The sequence below is a fragment of the Fundulus heteroclitus genome, chromosome 7 (assembly GCF_011125445.2).
Source record: "Fundulus heteroclitus isolate FHET01 chromosome 7, MU-UCD_Fhet_4.1, whole genome shotgun sequence".
In the NCBI taxonomy this organism is placed as follows: Eukaryota; Metazoa; Chordata; class Actinopteri; order Cyprinodontiformes; family Fundulidae; genus Fundulus; species Fundulus heteroclitus.
This window is the reverse complement of record NC_046367.1, coordinates 18,297,506-18,324,611: the sequence shown is the minus strand read 5'-3', so window position 1 is coordinate 18,324,611 and position 27,106 is coordinate 18,297,506. Positions and strand designations below refer to the sequence as shown.

General features: G+C 43.0%; 4 protein-coding genes across 4 annotated transcripts; all 4 read right to left on the bottom strand.

The window, feature by feature from the left end:
• Window positions 1-827: 827 nt before the first annotated feature.
• katnal1 (katanin p60 subunit A-like 1) lies at window positions 828-12,588 on the bottom strand. Its single transcript, XM_012864381.3, has 11 exons — window positions 12,449-12,588; window positions 11,799-11,973; window positions 8,205-8,365; window positions 7,068-7,233; window positions 6,860-6,981; window positions 6,635-6,740; window positions 4,398-4,556; window positions 4,160-4,286; window positions 3,798-3,932; window positions 3,551-3,677; window positions 828-2,033 (listed from the first exon to the last, which is right to left on the bottom strand). Exons 2-11 carry the CDS (start codon window positions 11,958-11,960, stop codon window positions 1,835-1,837), a joined length of 1,464 nt encoding a protein of 487 aa, XP_012719835.2. The 5' UTR covers window positions 11,961-11,973; window positions 12,449-12,588; the 3' UTR covers window positions 828-1,834.
• A 2,238-nt stretch (window positions 12,589-14,826) lies between these two features.
• Window positions 14,827-18,394, bottom strand: zgc:101559 (Rab33B_Rab33A domain-containing protein). The gene is made up of 2 exons (XM_012864383.3): window positions 18,099-18,394; window positions 14,827-16,195 (listed from the first exon to the last, which is right to left on the bottom strand). Exons 1-2 carry the CDS (start codon window positions 18,354-18,356, stop codon window positions 15,749-15,751), a joined length of 705 nt encoding a protein of 234 aa, XP_012719837.2. The 5' UTR covers window positions 18,357-18,394; the 3' UTR covers window positions 14,827-15,748.
• A 3,166-nt stretch (window positions 18,395-21,560) lies between these two features.
• kbtbd7 (kelch repeat and BTB (POZ) domain containing 7) lies at window positions 21,561-24,281 on the bottom strand. Its single transcript, XM_012864418.3, has one exon. It carries the CDS (start codon window positions 23,931-23,933, stop codon window positions 22,047-22,049), a length of 1,887 nt encoding a protein of 628 aa, XP_012719872.2. The 5' UTR covers window positions 23,934-24,281; the 3' UTR covers window positions 21,561-22,046.
• Window positions 24,282-25,168: 887 nt separating this feature from the next.
• wu:fc50b12 (Death domain-containing protein) lies at window positions 25,169-27,000 on the bottom strand. The gene is made up of 3 exons (XM_012864420.3): window positions 26,419-27,000; window positions 26,165-26,328; window positions 25,169-25,929 (listed from the first exon to the last, which is right to left on the bottom strand). Exons 1-3 carry the CDS (start codon window positions 26,437-26,439, stop codon window positions 25,695-25,697), a joined length of 420 nt encoding a protein of 139 aa, XP_012719874.2. The 5' UTR covers window positions 26,440-27,000; the 3' UTR covers window positions 25,169-25,694.
• Window positions 27,001-27,106: the final 106 nt, after the last annotated feature.

Genomic DNA, 27,106 nt, shown 5'->3' with positions numbered 1-27,106 from the left:
ACGGACCATTAATCCGCTCCTAAACCACCTTTACTCAGGGATAACATGTAAACCCCTCATTTCAAACGTCTCGTTCGCTGTGAGTTGAACTTCTGTCCCATCAACTCATGGATATTTTTGACAGACTGTAGTGCACTGTAGTCAAGTGTTGACACAGAAATATAAAGTTATACATCACGAGCATACATATTGTAGATTTTGTAGTACTCCATAATCTGAACTAATGAGATCATATAGAAATTGAATTAAAGCCGCCCGAGAATGGAGCCTTGAGGTGCTCCACATTTGATCTTTGTTTGCTCTGATACAGAATGACACAAATTAGTCCCAGTCTGTCAAATAAGATCTAAACCAATTTATCACAGTACCTACCCATAAACCCCTAGCAAATTCCTAATAGCTAGTTAGTTTTTTTCCAAAATATCTATATTTTTTGTGATCACTCTCCAATATTTGCTTTTCACTTCTTTAATGCAATGTTGTAGTCCCTTGTTACAGTAATAGACAAAGGTTGCCTCTTTACATTTAGTGCTTCAGCCCAATTTTCCACAATGCAAATAAATGAGATGTCTGCTGTATTTTTTTTTTTTAATCGGTGTTGAAATAAATTTCAATCTTGGTATTGAGATTGTGTGCCATGGTGTCTTAAAGCAATACATCTACAGCTTTTTTTGTCCACTTCTGTCATAACGAGAGATGACGTGACCCACGATCAGCAGGGGTGTAAATCCCCTGCTTTGGTTCAGTCATACATCTTTCTTCAACTTATCTATAGCCTTTACAAGATTTGAGCCTTCATCTGAGTTCATGAACCGAAGCGGGCAATGTTGTAGTTGAGAACAAAGAACAGATTTTATTTCGTAGAGAAAAAAACAAAACCACGTCAGCAGACACATTCTTTTTGCTTTTCTCACATTTGTTGGTCCAAACGTCATTTAAAAACTGAAGACGAATGTAAAAACGTACAAAAAACACCAGTCAGTCACAAGAAAGCAAACGCGTAAATCGCTAAACCATGAGCGTTCAGTCAGTAGTCGACACATTCACTTCTTAAAAACACATTTAAAGTGCTGAAAAATACAGGAAACGTACCAGTTCTTTAAGAGTTATTAAGAATACAACAGACTTAAGTTACCAACAGCATGTGTGACTTTAGTCTGAGAATAGTGTTAAATTATGACGCATAAAATTTCTTCTATTTATTTATTTTTTTACTTTGTAGAAGATCTCTCATGCAAAGCGGAACACTTTTGGAGGCTTTGTGATAATTTTGATCAGTTTGATCAGTTGTCAGGAAAAGTCATGTCAAGCAGCTGCCTTTGCTCTTAAAGTGACATGACTCTGCTGTTTTTGTTAGCATGACATTGTTAGCAGCTTGATAACAACTCTAGATTTATTGGAATTTCAGACATCAGCACTGAGGCCTGATGCTCTGCGGCATTTTACTTACCCTCTTTGCTTTTGAATGAGAGCTGCACAGGATCAGAGGCTAAAATAGAATATTTAACAAAAACAAATATAGATGTTCCTACTTTTGAGGAATGGGGTCAGAAATGTTCAGCTTAATATTATAGACATAAGGTTAACCAGGAGAAAGATGTCACAAGTCTATAAAGCGTAAGGAGAGAAATGTACAAGAGCAGAAGTGGAGCTTCTCAAGGTTTTCCTGATGCTCTGTCAAAGATGCCGGCCTTCTGATGTGAGCGCCAACACCCCTGATGTGCTTACCGGCTCACACGCCGGAGTTCTCCTCCTCTTCAAAGCCTTCGCACTTCAAAGACGCAAACGTTCTTTTCAACCCTCTGGTCCAACCCGGGGACGTCGCATCCATCCTCTACACCGAGCCGAACTCGGCCATCCAGGCTTCGTATTTCTCCAGGTCGGCAGCGGACACAGATTTTGAGATCTTCTTCAGAGTGAGAGTGAAGTCCTCCATGGTCACGGGCATCTGCAGCTCATCCTTAGACAGCGCTCGAATCTCCTCGGGGCTCAGGCCTTGGATCCGACGACGCATGGCCATCATGGACGCGTCTCTAAAGCAGACACAGGGGAGCAGATGGTTGCTCACTCAGTAACCTTGCAGTGTGGAATGCTGGGTTTTAATAGTTTAACCGTTCAGAAATAAGATGGAGCCGATTGTATGAGGAAAACGCTGCCTACGGCTAGAGGCCGTTTCTAGATGAAATGCATATCCAAGGTCACTGAAGAGATGAGTCAGAGATGAACAGAGATTGTTCCTAAAATACCACGAATAGCTGCTGCAGAACCATTTCACTCACTAAGAGAAAAAGACATTTAGGGTTACAAGAAAGACGGATTTGGCAAATTCTCAAATGGCAAAAAAACTGATAAAAGAAATAAGTTTGTCTCTATGTATCAAAATCAATGTAACAGTTTAATAGATATTCTAATAGCTGCAATAATCAAGGTTTTACTGTAGCAGCAGTAGAATTAACTGGGGCTTTTCTGTTTAAATGAGAGCAATTAGATTATTAAACATTTTGTTTTAATTTTTCATACTTACTGTGAAGCTTTGCTATTTTACTAAAGGTTACCATACTGTGAAAATCACATAAAGGAACATACCTACAGCTGCTCGTTCAGATTTATGCAACAGGCATTTAAAAAGGTATTCATTAAATTCAGTTTAACACCTTTTACAAACCCTGTATGAAGTTAAATTATGATCTATGCTTGAAAACAGACAACGAAATCTGAAAATCAAAACTTTATACTCATACTTTTGAGTGTTTCCTGATATATTTGAAAAGACGGTATTCTATGGCAGAAGTGAACGGTGTGGTTGCAGGATTCTGGATTGGAGCTCGGCATTTTTAGCCTTTATTACACACCTTGATATGAAGACTGGGTCACTCAAAGCCTTTTAAAAATCCTTAATGCGATTTACTGAGTTCTGATGCATAAATAGTCGCAATGCACACTTTGCACGAGTAATTCAAATAATACATTTTTATTGGGATTTTAGGTGGGAGGTCAACATAAAAGAGCATAATTGTACAGTGGACGCTTTTTACAGTATTTATTCACAAAAATATCTGAAAACTGTTTGGTGTCTTTGTATTTAGCCCCCACAAGTAAAGACTGATATTTCTGCCCATTCCTCTTCAATAAACTAACTCTGTCCTTTTGCAATGTCATTGCTGATAACTGCATTGCATCCCCACAGCACAATGCTGCCACCTCCATGTTTCATGGCAGTGTGTTGTGTGTTCAGGGGAAAAGGGAAATTTAGCTTTTCTACATGCAGTGTTTTTAAAAAAAAAAAAAAAAAGGTGAATTTTTATCTCATACAACCACAGCCCCTTTCCCTAGAAGTTTGCCGTGTCTCCTACATGCTCTATGGCAACGTGAAAACTTTCAGCAATGATCTTCTTATCTAATTTCTGGACCCGTTCGAAGGAAGTGAATCCTTTTGCAAGACACTGTGTGAACGATTTTTAAACCCCGTTTTAAAAGGATGAGAAAGGAGCAGGTGACCGACTGACATTCAGCAGCAGCATCTGACCCTTTTGTCTGAGCGCACACCAACCTGCAGACGTTGGTGATGTCTGCTCCGGAGTATCCCTCAATCTTTTCCGCTATGAGCTCCAGGTTGACATCAGGAGCCAGCTCCACCTCCCTCAGGTTGATCTTCAAAAGCTCCGCACGGCCGACAGCTGCACCAGACAAAACGGATGAGACATTAGGGCGACGCTTTAAGAGCTGTGGATCGGCAAGGCTGCGTCATGAATCAGTCCGCCTTATTGTGCGTGGAAGGAGATGGCTTGAGCGGTCACCTGTGGGCAGCGCGATGTAGATGCGCTTCTCCAGCCGCCGCCGCAGCGCCTCGTCGATGTCCCAGGGGAAGTTTGTGGCGGCGAGCACCATCACCATCTTAGAGGGGTCGTCGTTCTCCAAGGCGCCGCCAACGCCTGCAAAACACACAGCGCTACAATTAACCAAAGAAACACTTTTGAAAAGTTTTCATTCAGCACCAAAGGAGTTCTAATCCCAAACATGTCAAAAACAACCAGAAATTACTGCATCAACCCTACCGAGTGACAGCTTTTACACTTTAACCCTCATTTTTCTCTTGGCTGATCCGCTCAAATCAGCCGCGGCGACACACGGCACCTGCTTCTTCCTTTGGTCCACTAACCGTCCATCTGGATCAGAAGTTCTGACTTGACGCGGCGGCTGGCCTCGTGTTCGTCCGACTTCCCTCTACTGCCGCAGATGGAGTCAATTTCATCTATGAAGATGGTTGTTGGAGCGTAAAATCTGGCCTAAGGGGAAAAAAAAAAAAAAAAGAGAGATGAGACGGGCTTTTTTTACATAGAGGACCAATGAGCAGTGAGCCAGGCTGGGCATTTTCAATATTCTACAGAAACGCTCACCATTTCAAACAGCAGGCGGACAAGTTTCTCTGACTCGCCCCTGTATTTAGAGGTGAGGGTGGAGGAGGACACATTGAAGAAAGTAGTCCCACACTCTGTGGCCACAGCTTTGGCTAGCATGGTCTTCCCTGTGCCTGGCGGCCCGACCATCAGTACACCCTGAGGGGGAAAAAAATAAAAATAAATAGTGGAAGAAGAAAAACATGAGAGACTCTGACTTGCAATTCCAGCTGGATGGCTGCACATCCGGTGGTGCTTACACCTAACAAGGAAGACACTTATTTATTTATTTATTCAGATTCCTAGAGATTTATGCTGAGCAGCTCACCGCCTTGTGTGTCTCACCTTACAGTAATCAAAATTAAACATGATTATCTCTCCCCTGATCTCATCTTCCTACAGTAGAGTCCCTCGTTGCCTGTTTGAGCTTTTCAGTGGTAACCAAATAATTTTATTCTCTTGTTTGGTGAGGCCTGTATTAGTATAGAGAATGGTTGAAATGTGAGCCGTGTAGACTTGCAGCAGCAGACACGGTTACCAGTTCAAATGTCGTCCCTTCTTCTTTAAAAAGGCACAGATCAGATCTCTCCCTCTTTTAAAAACTGAGGTCCCATATTTGAGGTTGCAACTATATTTCGGTTATGGAGACTCACTCAGTGGTCAAGATATTTGAATAATCTTCCCTTTTTTTCACCATTTGATCTGTGAAACAAAACAAAGGAATCTCTTTGCCATCATCTATCTATACTATAGATGGCATAGCTCATTTTTGACTATTTCTTTTGACAAATACTATAGATTCTGAAATCTATTAGTATACCTGTACAGATTAGATTAAACACACGTTTTGTTTGTACGCACGAGAGTCTCAATAAATGAAGAACACATCGGTACATTTGGAAGTGATCAGACCATAAGTATGGTAGTTATAATTACCAGGGACCAATGTGGCTGAAAGTTGAAGCTGATGAAACCTTCTTCTCTTCTATAATAATATTTTACTCCGTCTTTGTAGCCTTCTGAGAGAAATAAGCACTTCTTTGCTTTGAATGAGAAACGCTTAGCTTTGTTTGCATGGGGTAGAAAAAGGATAAGAACGGTGCCTGAGGGGAAGGCGCCTCACATGATGGAGCTACACAGAGGCCGACATAACAGATGACGAGAGGAAGAGGGGGGGGGGGTCGAACAGATTTGTGTAGACACAATAAATCGGCGGAAAACATTCAAGCGCAGAAGGTTTAGTCGACGCGCACAGATATCCTAAAAAACCAAACCATTCTGATCAGTGGCAATGCACTCGTCTCACACATGCTTGACATTTATCGGCATCTAGAACGGCGTTCGTGCGTCGCACAGCCAGGCCGGTGGATTCACGCTCATTCATCTTCGCAGATCGAGCACGGCAGACCCACACGCACACAAAGTAGTGCACGTTTTGGAAGGGTAGCAGGTAAATGATACCTAAACATGTTTTACAAAGACGAATCTGAAAAGCGTGTCCCGTTGACTCGATGCTTCGCAGAACTAGCTGCCGCCGCAGCTGCTTTGCACATCTGCAGGGGGAACATTTCTGCCCACTCCTCTTGGTGAAATAGATCACGCTCATTAAGATGTGATGCGTGAACATCAATGTCCAAGTCTTGCCACAGACTTTGATTTTGGATTTAGGTCCAGACTTTTTTTTTTTTTTAAATAAACACGCTTTCATCCGTCAGTACTACACTGTAGGCCTGGCTGTGTGTTTGTTGTCGTTTTCCTTGCTGCCCGGTTACCCAGCCTCAAGTCTTTTTCAATCTATACGTTTCCTTTCATGACGCCCTGATTAAGCTCCGCCCATCTTCCCCATCAACCCTGACAAGCATCCCTGTTTATTGCTAAACAAGCATATCACCACAGCCGGATATGGCCACCAGAAACTTCTGCGGTGGGGATCGTTGTTCAAGGTGACGTGCAACAGTATTTTTGCAGCAAACAAAGCGATTTGCAAGTAGCTGAGATAAAATTACAGACAGGTGGACTCTATGTGCTATCACTTGACTTTATTAGTTGCTCATTAGTACAGTATATTCTAGAAAAGCGGGGCAACTATTACCACTGTAGGCCACAATTGTCATTTTATCTTATTTTATATATTCTTTTTTTTCCCAAAAAAGGAAATTAAAGTTTATAGTTGTGACTTGAAAGCTGTGAAAAAGTCCGTACGGTATGACCGTTTTAGCAAGGCGCGGCGGATCTACCTTCCACGGTCGACGAATCCCCTTGAAAAAGTCAGGCATCCACATAGGCAGCACTACGGCTTCTCTCAGAAGCTTCTTAGCATCTTCCAAATCAGCAATATCATCCCTACGGATCAGAGAAAAAAAAAGCCAGAGAGCAGAACAGGTTAAAAAAAAATAAAAATCAATCGCCCCAGTGGCAAAACGTGTGCAAAGATATGATTGAAACGGTGCGTGCCACCCTACCAGTGTACGTTAGGGTTGCGGGAGACTATGTCTCTTTCTAGTGAGTCCACCAAGTCGCTGTCATATCCAGTACCATCAAACTTCTTCTGTTCTCCATCCCCTGAGACATCCACTTTTTTACCCTGATAATTAAAAACAAATGTTTTTTTTTTTACAAACTTCCCGATTTGTTTACTGGTCAGCTGAAACACACGACTAGCCATCTGACCTTATCGTCTTTGGCCTTTAATCCCCGGGCATCTCTGTTCGCTTGCCGTTCTGCTTTAGGGTTGGCCTGAGCGCGTCCTGCTGCCCCTCGGTGCTGCAGACCAGGAGAGTCCTTCTTCTGCTGCTGCTTCACCGCACTGTTGGGCCTCTTCGCCACGACAGGATTCCTATAAATACCCAAGGGACCGACAGATGGTTGAACAGACCCTCCCAAGAGCATTTCTGGTAGGCAAACGGTGGCAAGGCAACCGACAGGAAACGGCTCTCTCAAACTCAAAACCAGTCCTGTTTGATTGTGGAGGTGGTGCGGCAGTGGAGATAAAACTGACTATGCAAAAATCACAGACTGTGTTTCGCCCCATTGACTTTCTGCTTAGTCCCATTTACCACTTGGGCTTCGTCAAAGACATAGGGCTGGGCGATAAATCGATTTAATCGATTAATTGGAATTTACAATTCTTTAAGATTTCATTTTTGGAAAATCTGGATTTTATTTTGCCAATACACTCATTGGGTTTCCACGAAGAGAACAGCATGTGATGCTGAATTTATGTTTAGGCAAATGTATTGTCAAAATATTGTTAAGTGGAAACTTTTTTTTACCATAATACGAGGTACTTCATTTACTTATTTACTTTTTTTTTTAACTTAGTTTGAAGTTCACAAGTGCAGTGAAGCCTGTTCTTAGCTCAATGTGTAATACTACTAGCAGCAAATGTTTTGTTATATTTTCATTGTTTATAATGGCACGGCTGGCATCTTGTTTTACAAGCATGTTTCACAGCTTGTTTTTAGTTGCACTTTGAATTCAGGTCAATCCCTGACGAAATGCTTGACATAAAAAGCAAGGTTTTAAAATAATTTCTTTAAATTTCTTTGTATGAAACAAAAAGGAGGAAAAAAAAAAATCGATTAATCGGATTTGGTATGATAAAATTGGAGATTTAATTTTTAATCCATATCGCCCAGCTCTACAAAGACAGCCGATTAGAAAGCAGAACAAGGAAAGTCGGCGTGTAAAACGAAATCTTTTTACATGATTTTTTTTTATGTATAAAACATCTATTTAGTTTTTTTTTTTTAAATAATACGCAAATTGTGATTGCTCAGACAAATGCCCACATACGCCGCCACTCACCTGTGCTCTGCTGGGATGGGTGGGGGCCAAACCGCCGGGTCCTCGGGTCGCTCCTCTGGCTGAGGGACAAGGATGTTGACGGGCTTCTCGCACTTGAAGCTCTCAAGTGTTCCCATGATGCTTTTCACCTGCTCGTATTCCTCAGACAATTCCTGTCTGAGCTGTTTATAGAGAGGGAAGGAGGGCATCGTACCGACATTAAATCAACGGGGTTTAGAATGAATCACAGCCTCTAATGTTTGCTTCTGACTTTTTCACTAAGAGGTCACAATTCTGGGGACATTTCTGTCCGCGTTTCCCAAATGAAACTTGAAAACTTTAACTTCTGACTAAACATGGGTCGCATACTTTAACTACACTGCAACTTGTTTTACATCGTTTACATTTCAATTGTTTACATAAATCGCTGCTGCATCTTTACCCTGAAAATTAGTGCAATCTACTGTGATTCTTAGAGTGATTTCTAGAGTGATTTTTTCAAGCTGAAAACGAAATTTCGTTTTGTACGCACTTTGTGCATACAAAATGACAATAAAGTTATATATCTATCTAAATGGAAATGAATTATGACATTAGTCCCCAAATAAGTCAAATCCTATACTTTACTGTTTTAAAATGTATTTCAAGAGGCCGTTACTTGGCTATCTTGGCCTTTACTGAAGTGGTAGCTGTTAGAAAACGTCTAAGAGTCACTGCTCTTAATGTTTATCATTGAATTAATCTTTGTAATGCACTTTTATAGGCACCACTGAGAAAATCCCTCGTATGGCTTTTAATGAGCGTTTGAGTAAGGAAAGCTTTATTCTCTGCTCAGATGTTTTCATCAGTGCTGGTGCTCCTCCCACTTGTGTTTGGTGACTACTGGATGTCTGGGCTGTATCAGCCTTAAGGCGAAGAGGAGGAGGAGGAGGAGGAGGGGGGGGGGGGGTCTGGGGTCACTTCCTGTTGTGTTGTTCAGCTCTTCTACTGAGGGATCAGCCAGCTGCATTATAATCGGATGCATTTAGTTTCCATTTGGTCATTCGATGCTCTCTAAAACTGGACCATGACCTCACATCCAACTGACACCAGCCAGAGAAAGAGTCCCAACTTCATTAAATGTTTATGTGGAACTGTATCGAGAAAGGGATTCATTCTGTTATATCGACTATCCAGCCTGCTGTTGTTCCTTTCTGTTTTTTTCTTTGTTACATTTAATATATGGATCTTTCATATGAAGTGTGTTTTTGTAGTTGAAAACAAGTTCAATTGAAATGTTTTAAGGAAAGAAATCCAGCGCAATTGTCCATAAGATTAATTAAAGACTTATTTGCTCCTAACTTAAGTTGTTGGATGGCAGCTTTTATCAATATTAACCCATTTAAAAACATAACGATCTTCCTCCTTTTGTACTGTAAAAGTTAACATTTTTATTTGATTTTGGTCGTAGAAACACTTAAAAGCAAGATGAGTGAGAGATGGGCAGCCGATGAATGGATGAATTAATGCATGAATGGACAAAGTAATGGAAAATAAGACAGACGGATGGATGGACAGATAGATGCACCAGCAAATAAATGGTTGGATTGTTAAACAGATGGACAGATGGGTAAATGGATGAACAGACAGATGCATGAGTGAGAAGATGGATGGATAGATAAACAGATGGACAAAGGAGTAAATGGATGGATTAACAAATGGAAGGATGGGCAGATAGAAAAATGAAAGAATACAATGGACAATGGGGATCAGGTGTAAGTGTGGAAATTAACATAGTTTTCAATACTCTAATTTTGTTTTGAATATTTATCCAGAGCTGTCAAATACATAAATCAAACTCTATACTTCTCCAGACTGCGTGGAACCCTGGGAACAAGGCAAGGCAAGGCAAATTTATTTATATAGCACAATTCAGTACAAAGACAATGCAAAATGCTTTACATGATTAAAATATAGCAAAATAAAACAGAATAAAAGCAAGTAGGAATAAAATATAGATAGAAAATAGAACAAAAAAGGTGTGATTCAGTTAACTAGGACAGTTGAAGGCAATTTTAAACAAATGTGTTTTTAATCTTGATTTAAAAGAACTCAGGCTTTCCGCACTTTTACAGTTTTCTGGAAGTTTGTTCCAGATAATTGGAGCATAGGAACTAAAAGCTGCTTCTCCATGTTTGGTTCTGGTTCTAGGTATGCAGAGTAGGCTGGAGCCAGAAGACCTGAGTGGTCTGGAGGGTTTATACGCTGATAACAAGTCTGTGATGTATTTAGGAGCTAAGCCATTTAAGGATTTATAGACTAACAGAAGTATTTTAAAGTCTATTCTCGGAGATACAGGGAGCCAGTGTAAGGACTTTAGAACTGGGGTGATGTGCTCTACTTTCTTAGTCTTAGTGAGGACGCGGGCAGCAGCGTTCTGGATCAGCTGCAGCTGTCTGACCCACTTTTTAGGCAGACCTGTGAAGACACCGTTGCAGTAATCAATTCGACTAAAAATAAACGCTTGGATTAGTTTTTCTAGATCCTGCTGAGACATCAGTCCTTTAATCCTAGAAATGTTCTTCAGGTGATAGAAAGCCGACCTTGTAACTGTCTTTAGATGCTTTTGGAGGTTCAGGTCTGAGTCCATCACTACTCCCAGATTTCGGGCCTGATTAGTGGTTTTTAGCTGAAGCGACTAAAGCTGTGTGCTAACTTTTGATCTTTCCTCTATTGGTCCAAATATTATTACTTCAGTTTTGTTTTTATTCAATTGGAGAAAATTTTGGCACATCCACGTATTGATTTCTTCCAGGCATTTACTCAGTGCCTGAACTGGTTCATAGTCACCTGGTGACATGGTGATGTAGAGCTGTGTGTCGTCTGCATAGTTATGGTAGCTGATGTTGTTATTTTTTATTATCTGAGCTAGAGGGAGCATGTAGATATTGAAAAGGAGGGGACCCAGAATGGACCCTTGGGGAACCCCACATGTGATTTTTGTCGTCTGGGATGTAAAGTTACCTACTGATACAAAAAAGTCCCTGTCCTTTAAGTAGGATTTAAACCAGTGGAGAGCTGTAGCAGAGAGGCCGACCCAGTTCTCCAGGCGTTCTAACAGAATGGAGTGATCAACAGTATCAAATGCTGCACTAAGGTCCAATAGTACCAGCACGGTGGTTCTTCCATAGTCTGTATTTATATGGATGTCATTAAACACCTTGATCAGGGCGGTCTCTGTACTGTGGTGAGCACGGAAACCTGACTGGAAACAAGTCATTTTTTTGCCAAAAAGGATTTTTTTCTGTTGTCTAAACCATCTCCTCAGTATGCTAGCAACCTCTTCTGAAATTGTCTAGATCCTCAGCTGAGGAGATTATGCAATCGCACCCCTACTGTACAATGGCCTGTGTCAAGAGTGCGACTTAGGCCGTATTGTTTTGTGTGTTTTCTGAAAAACCTGGGTAGGCAAATAATGACACGCGCCATTATTTTAGGAAGGTGACCAATGTGGTCTGACAACAATAAGACAAAATGTTAGATTCAGAATAAAAAGCCATGCATAATTCGGGGTGATCCCTTGTACATTTGTCCTGCAGGTCCATACATGTCCCTGAACGGAAAGGGTTCCCTGACCTGTTGCCATTTAACTTTCAGTGCTGGATCTCTGAGGGCCTGCGAGTGCTTGTGGATCTGCTGGATCACGCCCTGGTAGTACACCACGGAGGAGTCATAGTTCCCCAGCAGGGCATACTCACGGCCCTTCTTGGCGTTGTCACATATCTCTGCCAAATTCATGCTTTACAGACACCTGTAAGGGAGCAAACAAGTACCCGCATTAATTACGCATAATGCGTACGCCACTTCCAGCTATTGAGAAGTCCGCGCAGCCCTACACACGTTCACCGAACAGGAAATTAAATGTTTGCGTAGCTCTCTGTCAGATAACTGAATTAAACCTCAACACCTGCTACGCGATAATTAAGCTAGCTGGTAACAGGGACACTGATCTCTTTTGTTTCGAACCGCGATCAACAAACAGTTCGCAAAAAAACACAATTCAACATTCAAATTACGCTACGTACGCTTTTAACGCCCACGTTGACGTTAGCTTTTTTGCTAACTCGTAGCAGACAAAAACACACACACACACCCTCGACCGTCCGTGTGTCAGTAAGCGAACGCTCCCGTAATCCTCCCATAAAGCGTCAAACACGCATGTAGACAAATAAATAAGCCACGCATTGCACTTTTCACAACGGGTTATTGGTGAAGGTGTTACTTACAGCTGCAAAACAGCGACTGATAGTGAGGAGTTCATGAATTAGCGGTCCAACGTTGAGCACAGGGTTACCATGGCCGCAGAGAGACGCCGCGTGAATACGGAGAGCCTCGGGCGACGGAGATGCTTTCACTTACGCGTGAAAGAATGGTACAAAATGACACCACAGCCCTTCAATGTGAGGTTATCAGGACGAATTTAGAGGGCCGCCGAACTGAAAGACTGAGAGTGATTATAGATGGTATATATATCATTAGTAATCACTATTTAACTAGTCTATCTATTTCTCGTGACTTGGCTAAAATTATCGCGACACGTTAATGAAACATGCTTGGTTTACGTGGTTACGTAAACGCTTCACAAGGGCCGTAGCTTAGCAAGAGCTGGCCGCTGGTCGTCGCTGAAATTAGGTCAAATATTGAAATCTGGCGCACAGTCTCAACATTAGACCGTTCAGCAACGACAACGTTAATAGCAACAATAATAATAAACTAGTAGCATCGCACAAAACATATACTTTCAGAGCCCTGTTCTTGCAGCTGCTCTGGAGACATTTTTCAGCTCCATTCATTCACTGTCCACCGGAGGGCTCTTTTCTCCGCCAGAGCATCGTGATGCGCAGTGGCGGTCATTGTATTATTGGTGCCCTGGGCGAGTCCCTCCTCATACTCCTCCTCACACAGACAAACGTACTATCAACTCCCCTTAGGAGACACATTTGGCAAAAAAAAAAAAAAAAAATCATGTCTTATATGTGATGTAGCAATAATATTAAGATCTAAGTGCATTTATTTTTATGCTGTATTATGTAACCTGATGTACGGCTGCATGTGTAGAGTAGCTCTGAATGACAACATCTTAGCGCTGAAAAATACTTCAAGGAATTCTGTCAAGTATAAGTCCAGGATGTGGAACCATTGCCGTTTTAGTCTTTTTTGTACATTTGTGATTCTTTTAATTGATTTTAGCTGCATTTTTTTTGTTTGTTTCTTTTCGTATTTATTTGTTTGTATGGCTGTTAATGTGGACCTTTTTGTGTCTTTAATAAAGTCATGATGATGACAACTGATCTGATATCAATTAGGGCTGGACAATTAATCGCAATTTAAAAAAAATAGAATAAATTTTCAAATCACAGCGGTCTGCAACTTTGGCTATGTAACAATTAATGGATAAGACATGTTCTTTAGGTGTCATTAATAAGTCTTAAGTGGGTTTGCCTCCACATGGAAGGGAAAAGAATTGCAGCAGTGAGATAATCTAATTCCATTATTCGTTTTAGAGTTTATATAATCATACTTTTTACCAGAAACTTTCAAGAATCTCACCATAGCATCAAGTATCGGTCAAACTGTTTAATACACAGACTTGTTTGTTGGTTGAACTTTGCACCATATGTTAAAGAAGGATTGATGTCCAACTCAACAAGCTATTCTCTTAAAAGCTCTTAGATAATATTCTGATTAATAAAAACTTATTTTAAATAGTCCTTGTTTACAAACATCCATATCTACAGGGTATTTTGTTGCTTGTGGTTAATGCAGAGAAAAGTCTAAATTAAACTGCAATTATGGTTGAAATATATGGCAATTTAGATTTTTGGCACAATTGTACATCCCTTATATCAGTTGATCTAGATGGATAGATATGCTAGATTTAAAGCACTCACAGAACTAGTGTAGTAATTCCTCAGTCCAGATTCGACAAGTGTATGTTATGCGTTTCAAGCTTATCTCTACAACTACTACTACTACGAAAACTACTCCTTCATTGTATAAGCACAAATATATTAAAGGTTTCATACATTTTTAATTGTGCATGTATAGAAATCCAAGCTTATTTATGATGCAGTCAGATTCCCCGTTATATTAAACAACTTGCAGATTAATCCCGATTCTGATTTAAACTTCGGTTTAAAAAAAAAAAAAAAGACCCTAAATAGCTACTGGTAAGCATTGAATGTGATACCAAGTCCACCATATAGGAGGGGCATGCCTATTCCCGATACCTACAAATGCTAAAAACCTCCATAAAAATGGGCAGATTTTATTTTTGTATTATGGGAAGAAAGCAGTATTGCCTCATCAAAAACCACATGTGAGATGCTGTCAGGGACCGGTATTGTATTCCGTTTCCTCACAAAAGAGCAGGCTCTGCTTGGCCCGTCTCACAATATTTACCGTGTTCTTTCATCAGGCGAGGTCATCCGAGATCTGCACTCACGATGAATTAAATGCCGACTACTTTCTCTCCTTCACAGATGCTGATGCTGAGAATTTTATTTTCGAGTCATGGCCTCCAGGACTAGATGATCTTTCCCTGTTCTTTGCTCGTTTCTGGCTATTTGACTTCCAACCCAAAGAACTGGTCCCACAGCAGTGATGTCAATTTGCAAATTTAATGATCATAATAGATGCACATTCATATCATAGTACTCTTGACCAATTTCTTCAGCAAAATAACACGACTGCACATATCCATAGATATCATTGCACAGCTCCCCTTAGAGCTTTAGACAACCTTAAAAAAAAAAAGAAACCTATATAAATAACACATAACAAAGCCTGTTTCTCGTTGATTTCCAGGTTCAAGTCGTCCAAAAACTTGTCAAGCTTTGGGTAAAGTGTCCTCCACTGCTCACATGCGGCTCAGTAATCAGTCATGTTGGATATGTTTTCATGTTGGGGTTCAGGGACCTCTTAGACATGCGCTGCAAGTCAGCCGTATGGATGTGTACTTTGTCCCCCAAAAGCAGCAGTCTTTTACAAGTTCTAGTCTTTTTGATTATAATATTCATCATTATTACAGACCTGTGTTCGCAATGCAAACAAAACAAACAAAACAAAGAAACTTCAAGAGCATCACAACTGCAACTGTCCTCCTTTTAAAAGTCCTAAGGATGTTTTGAAATGATTATTGCACAGGTTTTTTTTCTCTCACAGTTTCATTGTCATTCTATCCTAGTTGGCCACTTTAAACGCACGTATTTCTTTTTAATTAGCAGTCAGAGTTGCAATTTGACGATAGAGCAGAATTTTGGGAGGCAGAGATTCTCGTTTCTAATTTGTCTTCTCAAGTGCCGACACTTGACATGCCTCCACATTCACGCATGCCTTTTAAAGAAGTATTGATTAAACATCGCTCCGGCTTGTAGTCCTTTGCTTGCGACGACTACCGAGCTGTGCCTCACGTCGGGCCCCGAGAACATTTTAGAATTTCTTTCTGTTTTTTTTTAAACGCTGCTCGCTAATTCGATGTAAATTGTTACATAGCCTTCGTCCATCTCCGGGTCCACGGTCGACGTTCAGCACTGACAAGACGAGGGCTCTTCCTCTCTCCGGTTCCTCAGCTCCGTGACGCCGCTCTCGCCGAGCTGCTTGAGTCTCAGAGGCTTGTGGCTCTTCAGCCGATAGGCCAAAGTCAGGAAGATGGCGTCGACGTGCTCCTTCTCGCCGGGGTCTTTGGCCGACGTCTCGAAGAGGGGGAAGTTGTAGCTGTCGGCGAGGCAGTGGGCGGCGGAGGCGGGCACCTGCCGCTGTCCCCCCAGGTCGCACTTGTTGCCCACCAGGATGCGCGGCACCAGGGGCCCCACCGAGTGCTTGCCGCACTCCTCGATCCACTCGGGGATGCTTTCGAAGGAGGCGAGGCTGGTGACGTCGTACACAAAGATGACGGCGTGAACGCTGCGGTAGTAGTGCTCCACCATGCTCTTCCGGAAACGCTCCTGGCCCGCCGTGTCCCAAATCTGCAGCTGGAAAAGACGCAGAGGTCACATTAATAGCACGCACAACAGGAGTAGTCCTACCAGGATTTGACTGACTTACACCATCAAGCAAGCGGCAACATGGCGGTCTCTCTTTTGACACTGTATGCTTTTTGGGAAGAAAAACGTGCTGACCCAAAAAAGATGACAAGACATCTAAAGACGGAGAGGACAACTATAAGTCCGACGTACGCTACATACATCTGGGCTTTCCGGAAGAGTGGCAGGAAGAAAGCCGTCGTTGGCAGAAAGCCGTAGGAAGTCCTGTTTAAAGTTTGTCAGGGGACAAAAAAAAAAAAAAAAACACGTGGAAGAAACGGGATGTGGTCAGATGAGACAACAACCGAGCTTTCTGCCCTACCTGCAAAACTCTATGGGGAAGCTAACACTGCACCTCACCCCGAATAAACCATCTGGATATATTAAAGAATTATTTTTGCTCTTTAACAATGTATTATGGGAAAACCTGCTCAGTTATATAACTTGTTTTACTTATATTACTTGTTTTTGAGTTCACTTAAAACTAACAGCAACATATATGCTCGTGCTCTGTTCTCACATTAAAACTGAGAACCACAATTGTTATTTTGTTATAACTTGTACTTGTTTCTGAGTTCACATAAAACTAAGAACAACATGATTTTGCTTAACTTGTGGTGGGAACCTATGAGAATGTGGTGTGGGAAAGACAAGATTCTGTATTCCTTATTTTGCTTATATTTGCTGTATTTTTAGTGCATTCATATTATTTTGCTTCGCACACTGCTGAGATGCTGGGAACGGTTTGTCTGTTTGGGAAACTTGCTTTGGGAGGCAGGGCAGCTGTGGAGGGAGAAATGGCCACTCTCGCTCCACATCTGACTCTTTGTTTTACAAGTATATTAAGAGGACACTGCCCTCATCCCGGTGAGTCTGCCGTGAGTTCGTGTGTGGATCTTAACCTAGGACTGAGGGCTCCCAGTTCGTGTCAATGGTAATAGCCGATTCTGACAATCTGTTGACCTTCACGTTTGTTTGAAAGCTTGTTGCTTTAATGCTTGCTACTTTGCGTGTGTGAAGAGCTAGTTGTTTTGATGTGCTGTATTCTGTGGGGAATAATAATAAATGTGTGCCTTATATTCTAACAGAAACAGCGTTTGAGTCCTTATTTGTGTTTGCCCGATCTCTCCCGATCCTGAAATAAACATTTCATAAAACACCATCCTCCGTGTGACACCTGGTAGCGGCGGTATCACGCTAGGAGGATGCTTTTCTTTCTCAGGCAAATTGGTCAGAGTTGAGGGGAGGATGGATGGAAATTAGCTGGAAGACTGAAAAGACACAACAACTGGGGCAGGAGTTTGACTTCCCTGAGTTACACCAGATAGGCTCACATGAAAGCATGTTAATGTCTTAGAAGGGCCTAGTCAAAGTCCAGACCTAAATCCAAAGGAGAATCCATGGCAGGACTTGGAAACTGATGTCCACGGATGCTCTCCGTCCAGTGTGTCTGAACGAGAGCCAGTTTTCAAAGGAGCGTGAGGAAAAGGCTCCGGTCTCCAAACGCACCGAGCTGGTAGAGGCGTACCCGAACCTTTTGTTGGTCGCATCGCCTCTGCGTTTCCTCTGATGACATCAAATATAAAAGTATTAAATAAATACATCTAATTTTAGACTTTTGCAACAATAAAAATAACAACATTGAAAGTAAAACGTGAAAAAAACCCGCATAAAATCAAAACATATGGACTGCTGGAGGCCATTTGCCTTTGTTTGAATTAAATCTACTATAATTTAATTTCAGATCAGTCTCCCTGCTGTTCTTCCAAGAAAACCAACGCGACAGGCAGTGAACGCTTCTCCTCTCCGTGGATAATTGTCCACGTGTGCGTGTGCGCCCCCCTCCACTCACCTTGATGATCTCCCCGTCCAGCTCCACTGTCCTCTCCCTGAAATCCACCCCGATAGTTGCCTCTGGGTTCTTCAGGAAAGTGCCCCCGCAGAAGCGGTAAGTTAGGCACGTCTTGCCCACGTTTGAGTCCCCGATGACGATTATCTTGAAGATCCGAGCCTTTCCGCAGTCGCGCTCCGCGTGGGATGACAGCTCCAGGGCGTCATTTAGGCTGAAAACTGTGTCAAATTCCTCCTCTGGTTTGTTTTCTATTGCCATGGCTCATCTCGTCGCTCTGTCTGGACGGTGCTCAGTTCTCGCGAGAACTTCAAAAAAAAAAAAAAAAAAAAAAAAAAAAACGCCGCTAGATTTCACCATAAGATGTTGAACTTGAACTGGCCTGACTGTAAAGTCCTTGGAAATAGAGAAGGGGGGTCTCTACTTGTGGAAAATGCGCTAAATGTGCCTACAGTGGTTATTGTTTTTATTCTAGGAAGTTACTTGAGTGAGTGATTTTTTTTTTTTTATCTTTCAAAGCCTTTTGAGCTAAAGATAATTTTAATATGGATTTTTTTGTTTAGCTCGTCTTGGCGGTCATAGTGGACATCTAGATGCAAAACTTTGCTTAAGAAATCATTTTTCGTTCATACAGTCTAATTCCCCTGATTTTGTACGTGTTTAATTTAATTCTTGATCCTTTTAAAAGCATACATATCTCTGAGGATTTCAGTTTATAGAACAATCCTAACCATGTATCACTCCATTTTTTTTTTACATCCTACAGCTGTCATGTTAAGGTTATCATAGAGTGGGAATCTCTTACCAACCCTTTGCCACATACATCACATTGGTCATTAAATTAAACATTTTGGTCTTAAAGGCGTCACGATCTTTTGGGATGATAACCTGGTAAATCTTTTAATTTGACCTCATTTAGTTTGTCCTTTGTCTTGCTTTGACCTTCCTTCTTTTCCACATTTCTTTGCATTTGCCATTTTAATCATCCCTTTGTCCAGGTTTAAATTTTTTAAACTGGCTCTCTTTGGGCTCCTTTTAGATAGAGATTGACATTATATGTTTATACTATTTTGATGCACCAAAGATACGAAAAGCTCTCGAAAAACTAGAATTGTATGGAAATTATTTTTCAGGCATTTTAAGGTGTCCTATCATTATTATCATTTATACCACAAAAAAACAAAAAAAAAAAACATGTTGGAACAAGTTGACCTTTGTTAAACCCTACATCCAGTGCTAATTTAGCCTGAAGAAAAATATTGAGTTGAAAAACATTGGGTTGATTATCCCATTTCATTGTCCCTTAACTGAGCAAAACATGACACGAGCTCAGTCTTTTATTTACATTTGCTGTGAAATAGACAATATTTAACTTTTATCAAATCAGCTTTTAATGTTACCTTTTTTGGATAATCGACCCATAATTCCATATACTGTTCAATGTGCGTTGTTTATACAGAACAGAAGACACCATAAGGACATTTTTAATATTTATTGAACACAGGTGTTTATTTTCTTAGACATATACATATATAAAAAAACACCTCCTACTCTGTGACAAGTGACTCCATTCTCGTCCTTTTTTAAAATATAGTCAAGCCTACGCTCACCGTTCTGGAGCCCATGGGTGACATAAAACCCAGTATTGCATTTATGTCTGCGGACAGAAATACAGATTCATCTCCACATCATCATCATTTCAGCCGAGACTGTTCGCTGGTTTCGCATTTCGCCAATTTTATTCTCCCAAAAAGCAGATTCATTACAAACATCTCCCCCCTCTATAGGACCAAACAGTGCTGATCAAACAAAACAGGGCGTTCCCCATTTCTTTAAGGAACGCAGATTCCTCAACTACCCATACAAAAACGAGAAAACACGTACATCTGAACACCACGTCACAAAAGTCGACCACTCGTAGTCAAAAACACCAACAAGGAAGCTGAACATGGCGAGGCGGCTTCTGCAGAAGCCCAAACCTGAGAGAAATGCACCAAACGGCGGCTTTAGGGTGTCAAACTAAAAGGATTTTGCCGGCCTGGCTGAGCACAGCGTCTAATCATCGGCATTAAAAATGAAAAAAAAACAAAAAACAAAACAAGCCCTGTTTGTGTTTGAAGTCAGAAACAAGAGGCACTTAAGCTGTCAGACTTCCAAATTATGATTATTTCCACCAATCTGAAGCAGGCGTGTGAACGTATGTTCAAGTCGGACACAATACTTGGATCACAAACATGTCATTATGGAACACAACTGCTGGCGTAACGTATTAACAGACCCTCCAGAGATGCCCATTTAATAATAATAATAATAAAAATAGTAATAATAATAATACAAAATAAATAACAGGAGAGGGAGTTGGCAGGTGCAGTCTTCTTTCCAGTCTCTCAAAGCCTAATAAAGTCTAGTGCTTTACAAACAGGGGCATGAACACATCTGGGAGCTTTTTAAGCATCAAGCATGAGACTAAAGATTTCTGAACTGTTTTTTTTTTTTTTTTGGTAAATCTCATCCTCCAAATGTCACTTCAGCAAGCGTTTTGTGTTGTCATCTTCCAACTTAGTCATTTGATAAAGTATAAAAACAAATTACAATTTAATCAGACATCAGACATTATGTGCGATGAAATGGAACAAACAACAGATTTTTCTTCTTGTCCGTTTAAAAACAGAGGCAGGGAGAAGTTTGGTAGAAGTGGAATGAAAGATGGCTGAGGTTAGGGCGAGGAAAAGTTGTCATTCCCTGCTGTTGACAAGTTTCCCTTACAAGACATCCCTGGCTTGGAGAAACGTTGATATAAATGGCATTGCAAGTGTATTCATACACCCTTGAACCTTTTCTGTGATGCTGAAGTGCAAGAAAAATGATCCAGGGTTTTCCAGTTTTATCCCGACATTAAAATCTGAAAAGTGTCGCATGCAACATTTGTATTCATCTGTACTCTGAGCCGCTCTCCCAAATAAAGCCCAGTCCGGCCAATCGTACGTCGGCGTGCACGTGGTGATGGCAGCGTGGTGCCTTTCTTCAGCAGGGACGGGGGAAAACGGGTCAGTTATTGGGAAGGTGGGCGGAGCTAAATACAGGGAAGTCTGTTTAAGAGGCTGCAAAAGAGACCTGAGGCTAGGGAGGGGGGAAGCTTCATGGTACTGCAGATCAGCTGAGCCCGAACATACAGCCAGAGCTACAGCAGGTTGGTTCGCAAGGGCCCGGACTAAACTGAGAAGCTAAATGAAGATCAGTGATCAGTGTCTGGAGTTGGAAACAGCTGTTTGCTGACAATGAGTTATGCTCCTCCCACCAGGCCCCCAGTGCTGTTAGCAATGAAAGGAGGTTCTACAAAGTATGAACTCAGGGCGGCTGAATGCAAGCTGAATAAATGCTGAATGCATGCTGAATGCAAGCTTAATGCAAGCTGAATAAATGCTGAATGCGTGCTGAATAAATGCTGAATGCAAGCTGAATAAATGCTGAATGAAAGCTGAATAAATGCTGAATGCAATCTGAATAAATGCTGTATGACTGCTGAATAAATGCACGCCACACTTTTCAGAATTTCATAAAACACAAAAGTCCGTGTCAATCCCTTACAATACATCCGCTTTAGTGTTGGTCTGTGATATTAATCCCGTAGAAAATCCACAGGAAATTGTGGTTGTAGCCTGGCAGAGTGTAAGAAAGCCCAATTGATGTGAATACTTTTGCAAGGCACTGCTGTAGGTATATATATAAAAAAAAGACATTTTTGCATCGGTGCGTGGCATTTATATACGTTTTTTTATTTACTTCATTCTGAAAAACAATTTAACGCTGCAACTTAATGAAACAGCAAACAAAGATTCTCCCAAGCCTTAACTTATGTCTTTAAGGTAAACAGCTGCTTTAATACTGAAAGGACATTTCCGTCCCTGATAAAAATAAATAAAACCTTGAATTATGAGCTTTCTGCATCGACTACCAGTTCTCATCCGAGAACGAACTGGAGCTTCCAGAATCAGAGTCCGCGTCCGTCAGCCCGTCCAGGTCCCAGTCGGCGCTGGAGCCGCTGTCGTCGTCCTCCTCCGTGGAGAAGCTGTGAGCCGACCCGAGGCATGCTGGGTACACCCGCGTGGACACGCACACCGGCCCCAGCGTGGACACGTACACCGCCATGATGTTCCTCCACGCGTCCCTGGCGGGGTCGTACTCGTGGATGAGGACCCTGTTCTTGTTGTGCTGCAGCAGCGTCTGCGTCAGGAGCAGCAGCTTGCCGCCGTGCTGGATCACCTGGTAGTTGAGCGCGCGGCTGTCGATGGGAATGTCCCCCAGCCTCCTCCACTCGCCTCGGGCCGGGCTGTAGGCTTTGACCACCGGGATGTCGCACACGCAGACGATCTGCTCCTGGTAGATGCAGGCCTTGTGGAGCTTGTCCCTCCGCAGCGAGCCGCAGTGGCGCCAGCGGTTCCTCCTGGGGTCGTAGCAGAGCATCCGCCTCTTGTTGACCACGTACAGGTGGTCGTTCAGAGCCACCACCTGCATCTTACCCAACGAGTGAGGCAGCGGGGCCACCAGCGTCCACTGGTTCCTCTGGATGCTGTAGCACTCCACCTCCTTCAGCCGGGCGTCCGTCACCGGGTTCCGCCCCCCCAGGAGGTACACGTGGCCGTTCAGGTAGCCCATGCCCGAGTGGATTCGGCCCAGCAGCCTCTCGGCCAGCTCCCGCCAGCTGTTGCGGACGGGATCGTACAGCCAGAAGTGTCTGGAAAGGTGGGAGGCCAGGTACAAGTTGTGGTCCGGCGTGGCGCAGGCGATGAGCGACTCCATGGTGGAGCGCTTGTAATCCTGACTGCTGAGATCCTCCAGGGGCGGCGCCATGAAATACAGGTCCTCGGAGTAAGGGTCGCAGCACATGATGTTGTCGTTGGGCAGGCCGAAGAAGAGGATCATCTCCTTGGCGCTCACGCCTATCCGGTGCTTTGGCGCGTCCTGGAGCGCGGACACGGCGCGGCCGCCGTCCTCCGCGGGCCTGCTGCAGAAAGACGCCAGGTACGTCTCCATCAGCGGCCTGGCGGCCAGGCTCTCCAGGAAGCACTTGTCCTTCTCGCCGAACAGGCTCCAGCGCACGCAGCGCAGCACCTGCAGCGCGTCCTCTCCATCCACGGGCGCGTTGGCCTCCAGCCACTGCACGGCCGCGGAGCACACGGTCTCCTCGCAGTCCACGTCCAGGGTGTCCAGGGACAGCAGCTCCTGCAGCTGGGCCGGGCTCAGCTCGCGGAGCTCGCCCCCGGCGCACACCTGCCCGAAGTTCCTGGCTATGAAGGCCCGCGCGCTCTCCTTCAGCTCCGGGTTGTCGTAGGTGTCCGCGAAGCGCAGCATGCCCACGCAGTTGGAGGCATCCAGCCGGCGGGTCATGAAGCCGGAGCAGGCGCGCCGGATGTACTCCAGCTGCAGCATGTTGGCCGCCGCGTACAGCCGCTGCACGTTGCTCTCCGTGATGGTCACGCGGCCCGTGTAGCAGTAGTCGATGATGACCGACATGGACTCGGAGTCCACGCCGCGGATGAGCACGCGCTCCTGGGCGCTCTCGTTCAGCCCGCCCGTGAACATGCTCTTGAAGTAGGGGCTGGCGGCGGCCAGCACGTTGCGGCTGCACAGAAACACCTGACCCACGTCGACCCGTGCTCCTCTTCCTCCTCCGCCGTGCTCCAGCGACACCTCCTCCTCCTCACCCTCGACGCCGATGGTGACGTCACCGAGCAGCCGGCAGTCGTACATCAGCTTCAGCTCGTTCACCAAACCTTGTGCGTGGTTGGCGTCCTCCAGCACCTCCGGACCGGAGAAGCAGCCCAGCGACGAGGCCATTGCCGGAGGTCCCAGAGGCTATAGCTCGCGCGTTTTTCAGCCTCCCCAAAAAAAAAAGAATCACGCGCTGTCAAGACGGCGAGCCTGCGGCGTCTGTGCCCTCCCGTCGATGCAAATCCAACATACTTTCTGGTTAAATGCCTTACAAGCTAGCCGGCAGCCGAAAGTCCGCCCCGAACGCGCGAGAAGCTGAACATTTCTCGGTCTCCGGATGAGCTCGGTGCCGCTTCCGAACCAAACCGGGTCCTCTGACCACCAGCAGAGCGTCACTTCATGGTCCCGTCGTACCCTTTTTTTCTTTCTGTTTTGATAGTAGCGGCTACGCTGGGAGGAAAATAGGCGTCAGATGAGAATGGGCTGCAGCCTACTTCCGGGGAAGGACTTTCAGAATAATGTCTCCCCTTTGTCAAGTGTTACAAGAAAAGCCCTTTTTGTTTCATAACACGAGTACCCCAGAATGTGTGACATGTTTATATCGACATGGCTACTTTAAAATAAATAAATAGAACCTTTCTAGTTTCCAATCAGAAAATAAAAACTCTTATTTTGAAGGGAATCTCGCCTGCCTTGTTTATGCGCTCTCACAACCTTGCTGGGAGGCGTCCCGACGTTCTGATTGGTTTGCAAAACTGGGTCAATTTGGGTTAGGTTGACCGAAATGTATGACTTGATTAGTTCACAAAAAATGATGATAGAATGATTTCAAGGTTCAGCTGGGACAATAAGAAACCTCTCCAGCTACCTAAAACAAAAGAGGAATGTCGTTACCCAAGTTAAAAGAATATTATTATGCATCCGAGTTGAGATACTGCTGGTGTAATCCATATTATAATAATGCAAAATGGAAAGATGTTGAAAGTGGTACTTTAGAGGAGCCCATACAAAATATGGTTGGAGATAAAGATGAATATGCAAACATAAAATCCGATGTGGATCCTATATCAAATCATACCTTGACACTATGATTTAAAATACTCAGAATTTTTCAAAGAAGACTGAAAAAAAGTGAACTAAAGCTTAAATGGATGACATTTGATAGTCACTTTAAACCAGCAAAATGTGACCAAAATTATAAATACTGGACGATTAGAGGGATGCCAGCCTGGTGTGTACTGGAGGAAAATGGGCAGCTGGGGAGTTTGGAAAAATTAAAGCCACAATATCACCTTGGAAAACATGATTTCTTCAACTATCTTCAAATGAGGGATTATTACAAAAGTGAAATACAGGGGAATTCTTCCACGGTAGAGAGTGGAAGAATCCTTATTTGTTTTGGCCTTTAATTTTTACGATAAGCAAATCAGCTTTTGTTGTGATTAAAGAAAACCAGCTTTAAGCTGAGTGGTTTCAGTCACCCCATTTTATTTTTAAACATGTTTATTAATGTGCTTTTAACAATACATAACTGTAAATAGCGGCAATGACAAATAATGATAATTAATTACCGTACTGGCTTTTTATGGACCAAAAAAAATGGTCCATGTAACAAAAAACAAAAACAAACCACCGGCACAACGAATTGCAGGTAATCTTAATGATTAACTAATAAACATTGAAATGGAAGAACTCAAAATTAGCCCTAATATCTGCATTGTAATTTTATTGTAGTGTATTTATCCTGTATTTACTCACAAGACAAGAAGCTCCATTTATGACGCTTCTTTTGTTTGGTCAGTGATATTAATCTAGTCTGGTATTATAGTTTATACATGCAATGTAAGATCAATAAATCAGAGTGCATGAGTGCACTGAGGCTCATTTTTAGGTGAATCTGCGGCTGAGGTCGTTGATTCTGCGCAGGCCATCTTGGTTGCTGACGGTCTTATGGACTGTGATGATGAAGGGGAAGGCTGAGGGGAGCTCCACCTTTTTGCTCAGCTTCTGGTGACCCCAGTGGAGACAGCGCAGCTTCTCTGACAGGTCCCGGCGGCCTGCTCGCTCCAGCCCGTCTTGGAGCAGTTTGGTCTTGTTTGGCTTGTCCCACGACCTCTCATACCTGGTAATCAATCCAATATCAAGAGTGAGGAAGAGTAGTGGAACATTTACTAAAATGGTGATGCTAAACAGGATCCAGAGGTACTGGGTAAAGTTTGTGCAAAAAACTAGTGTGACGTTGAAAGGATTATTTCTGCAAGCTCAAGTTTGTAGAAATGGGTGCGCACACACACACACACACACACACACACACACACACACACACACACACACACACACACACACACACACAGTACCAGCTTTCCAACATCAGCTTGGCCTGCACGCTCTTCTCTGTCGATCTGGTGTGAAACCGGCCTATCTCAGCTCTGCTGAAACCAAGTTCAGAAGCCAGAACTGTCCATTCAAAACCCAGCTGTCCGGAAATCTCTTGCAGCGTCTTTAGGTTGATCACAGCATCCTGATTTAAAAAAAACAACAACAAACAAAACGCACAGGGGGTGAAAAATGCTGCACGTGATCTTGGATGTCTGTCGAGCTTGACACGTACCTCTTGAGCTTTGTTTGGCATTTTTAGAAATACAAGGTTTCCACTCCAGGGTCAGGATTTAAAGATCCAACACATCTATAGACCGAGCTTCCCAACAGCAGTAGAAAATGTTTGTAGCGTCTTACAGGATGTGTGTAAAAAAAACAAAAAAAAAAAAAAAAAAAACGTGCAAGGCGGAACGTTACTTGGGAGACTTCCCATGAAAACACAAGCAGGTTAAAGATTAGCCAGTCCAGCTCTTCCAGGGTCTTCTGTCCGGTTCAATGCCCTGCCTCACTTCTACAGTGCACCTAAAAAGTCTCTCCTCACAGTTAATGTCCTGTACAATTCAACGGAAAAACAAACTTATGTCATTGGTGAAGAATATTGATTAATAAAAAGCCGCTCAACTCCTAAATTATTACTTTGTTGGACCACTTTTTGCTTCAAATCTAGCCATCCGTCTTCCTAAACATACAGCTGCCATCAATTATGGAAAATCTGGTTAATTTAAAAAAAAAACATTCTGTGTTAGTAGGTTTTCCTGGCATTGGTATGCTTTATCCAAAGCCATAGTTTACAAAGAGGTTAGGTAAGGTATCAGTCAGGAGAAGAGGGGAAAAAACTGGAGCACTATCGTCACAGAGCGAAGACAGTCGTCAATAACTAGAAAACTGGACTTTTCCATTACCGGCTAAAAAGACAAGAG

Coding starts and splice junctions, on each gene's coding strand:
- katnal1 (XM_012864381.3), bottom strand. CDS start 11,960: ATGAATTTGGCAGAGATATGTGACAACGCCAAGAAGGGCCGTGAGTAT. Junction 3,933..4,159: donor ACTTCTGATCCAGATGGACG/GTTAGTGGACCA, acceptor TGTGTTTTGCAG/GCGTTGGCGGCGCCTTGGAG. Junction 3,678..3,797: donor CTACATCGCGCTGCCCACAG/GTGACCGCTCAA, acceptor TGTCTGGTGCAG/CTGTCGGCCGTGCGGAGCTT.
- zgc:101559 (XM_012864383.3), bottom strand. CDS start 18,356: ATGGCAATAGAAAACAAACCAGAGGAGGAATTTGACACAGTTTTCAGC. Junction 16,196..18,098: donor TGGACGGGGAGATCATCAAG/GTGAGTGGAGGG, acceptor CGTCTTTTCCAG/CTGCAGATTTGGGACACGGC.
- kbtbd7 (XM_012864418.3), bottom strand. CDS start 23,933: ATGGCCTCGTCGCTGGGCTGCTTCTCCGGTCCGGAGGTGCTGGAGGAC.
- wu:fc50b12 (XM_012864420.3), bottom strand. CDS start 26,439: ATGCCAAACAAAGCTCAAGAG. Junction 26,329..26,418: donor TGCCAAACAAAGCTCAAGAG/GTACGTGTCAAG, acceptor TTTTTAAATCAG/GATGCTGTGATCAACCTAAA. Junction 25,930..26,164: donor AAGCTGATGTTGGAAAGCTG/GTACTGTGTGTG, acceptor ATTGATTACCAG/GTATGAGAGGTCGTGGGACA.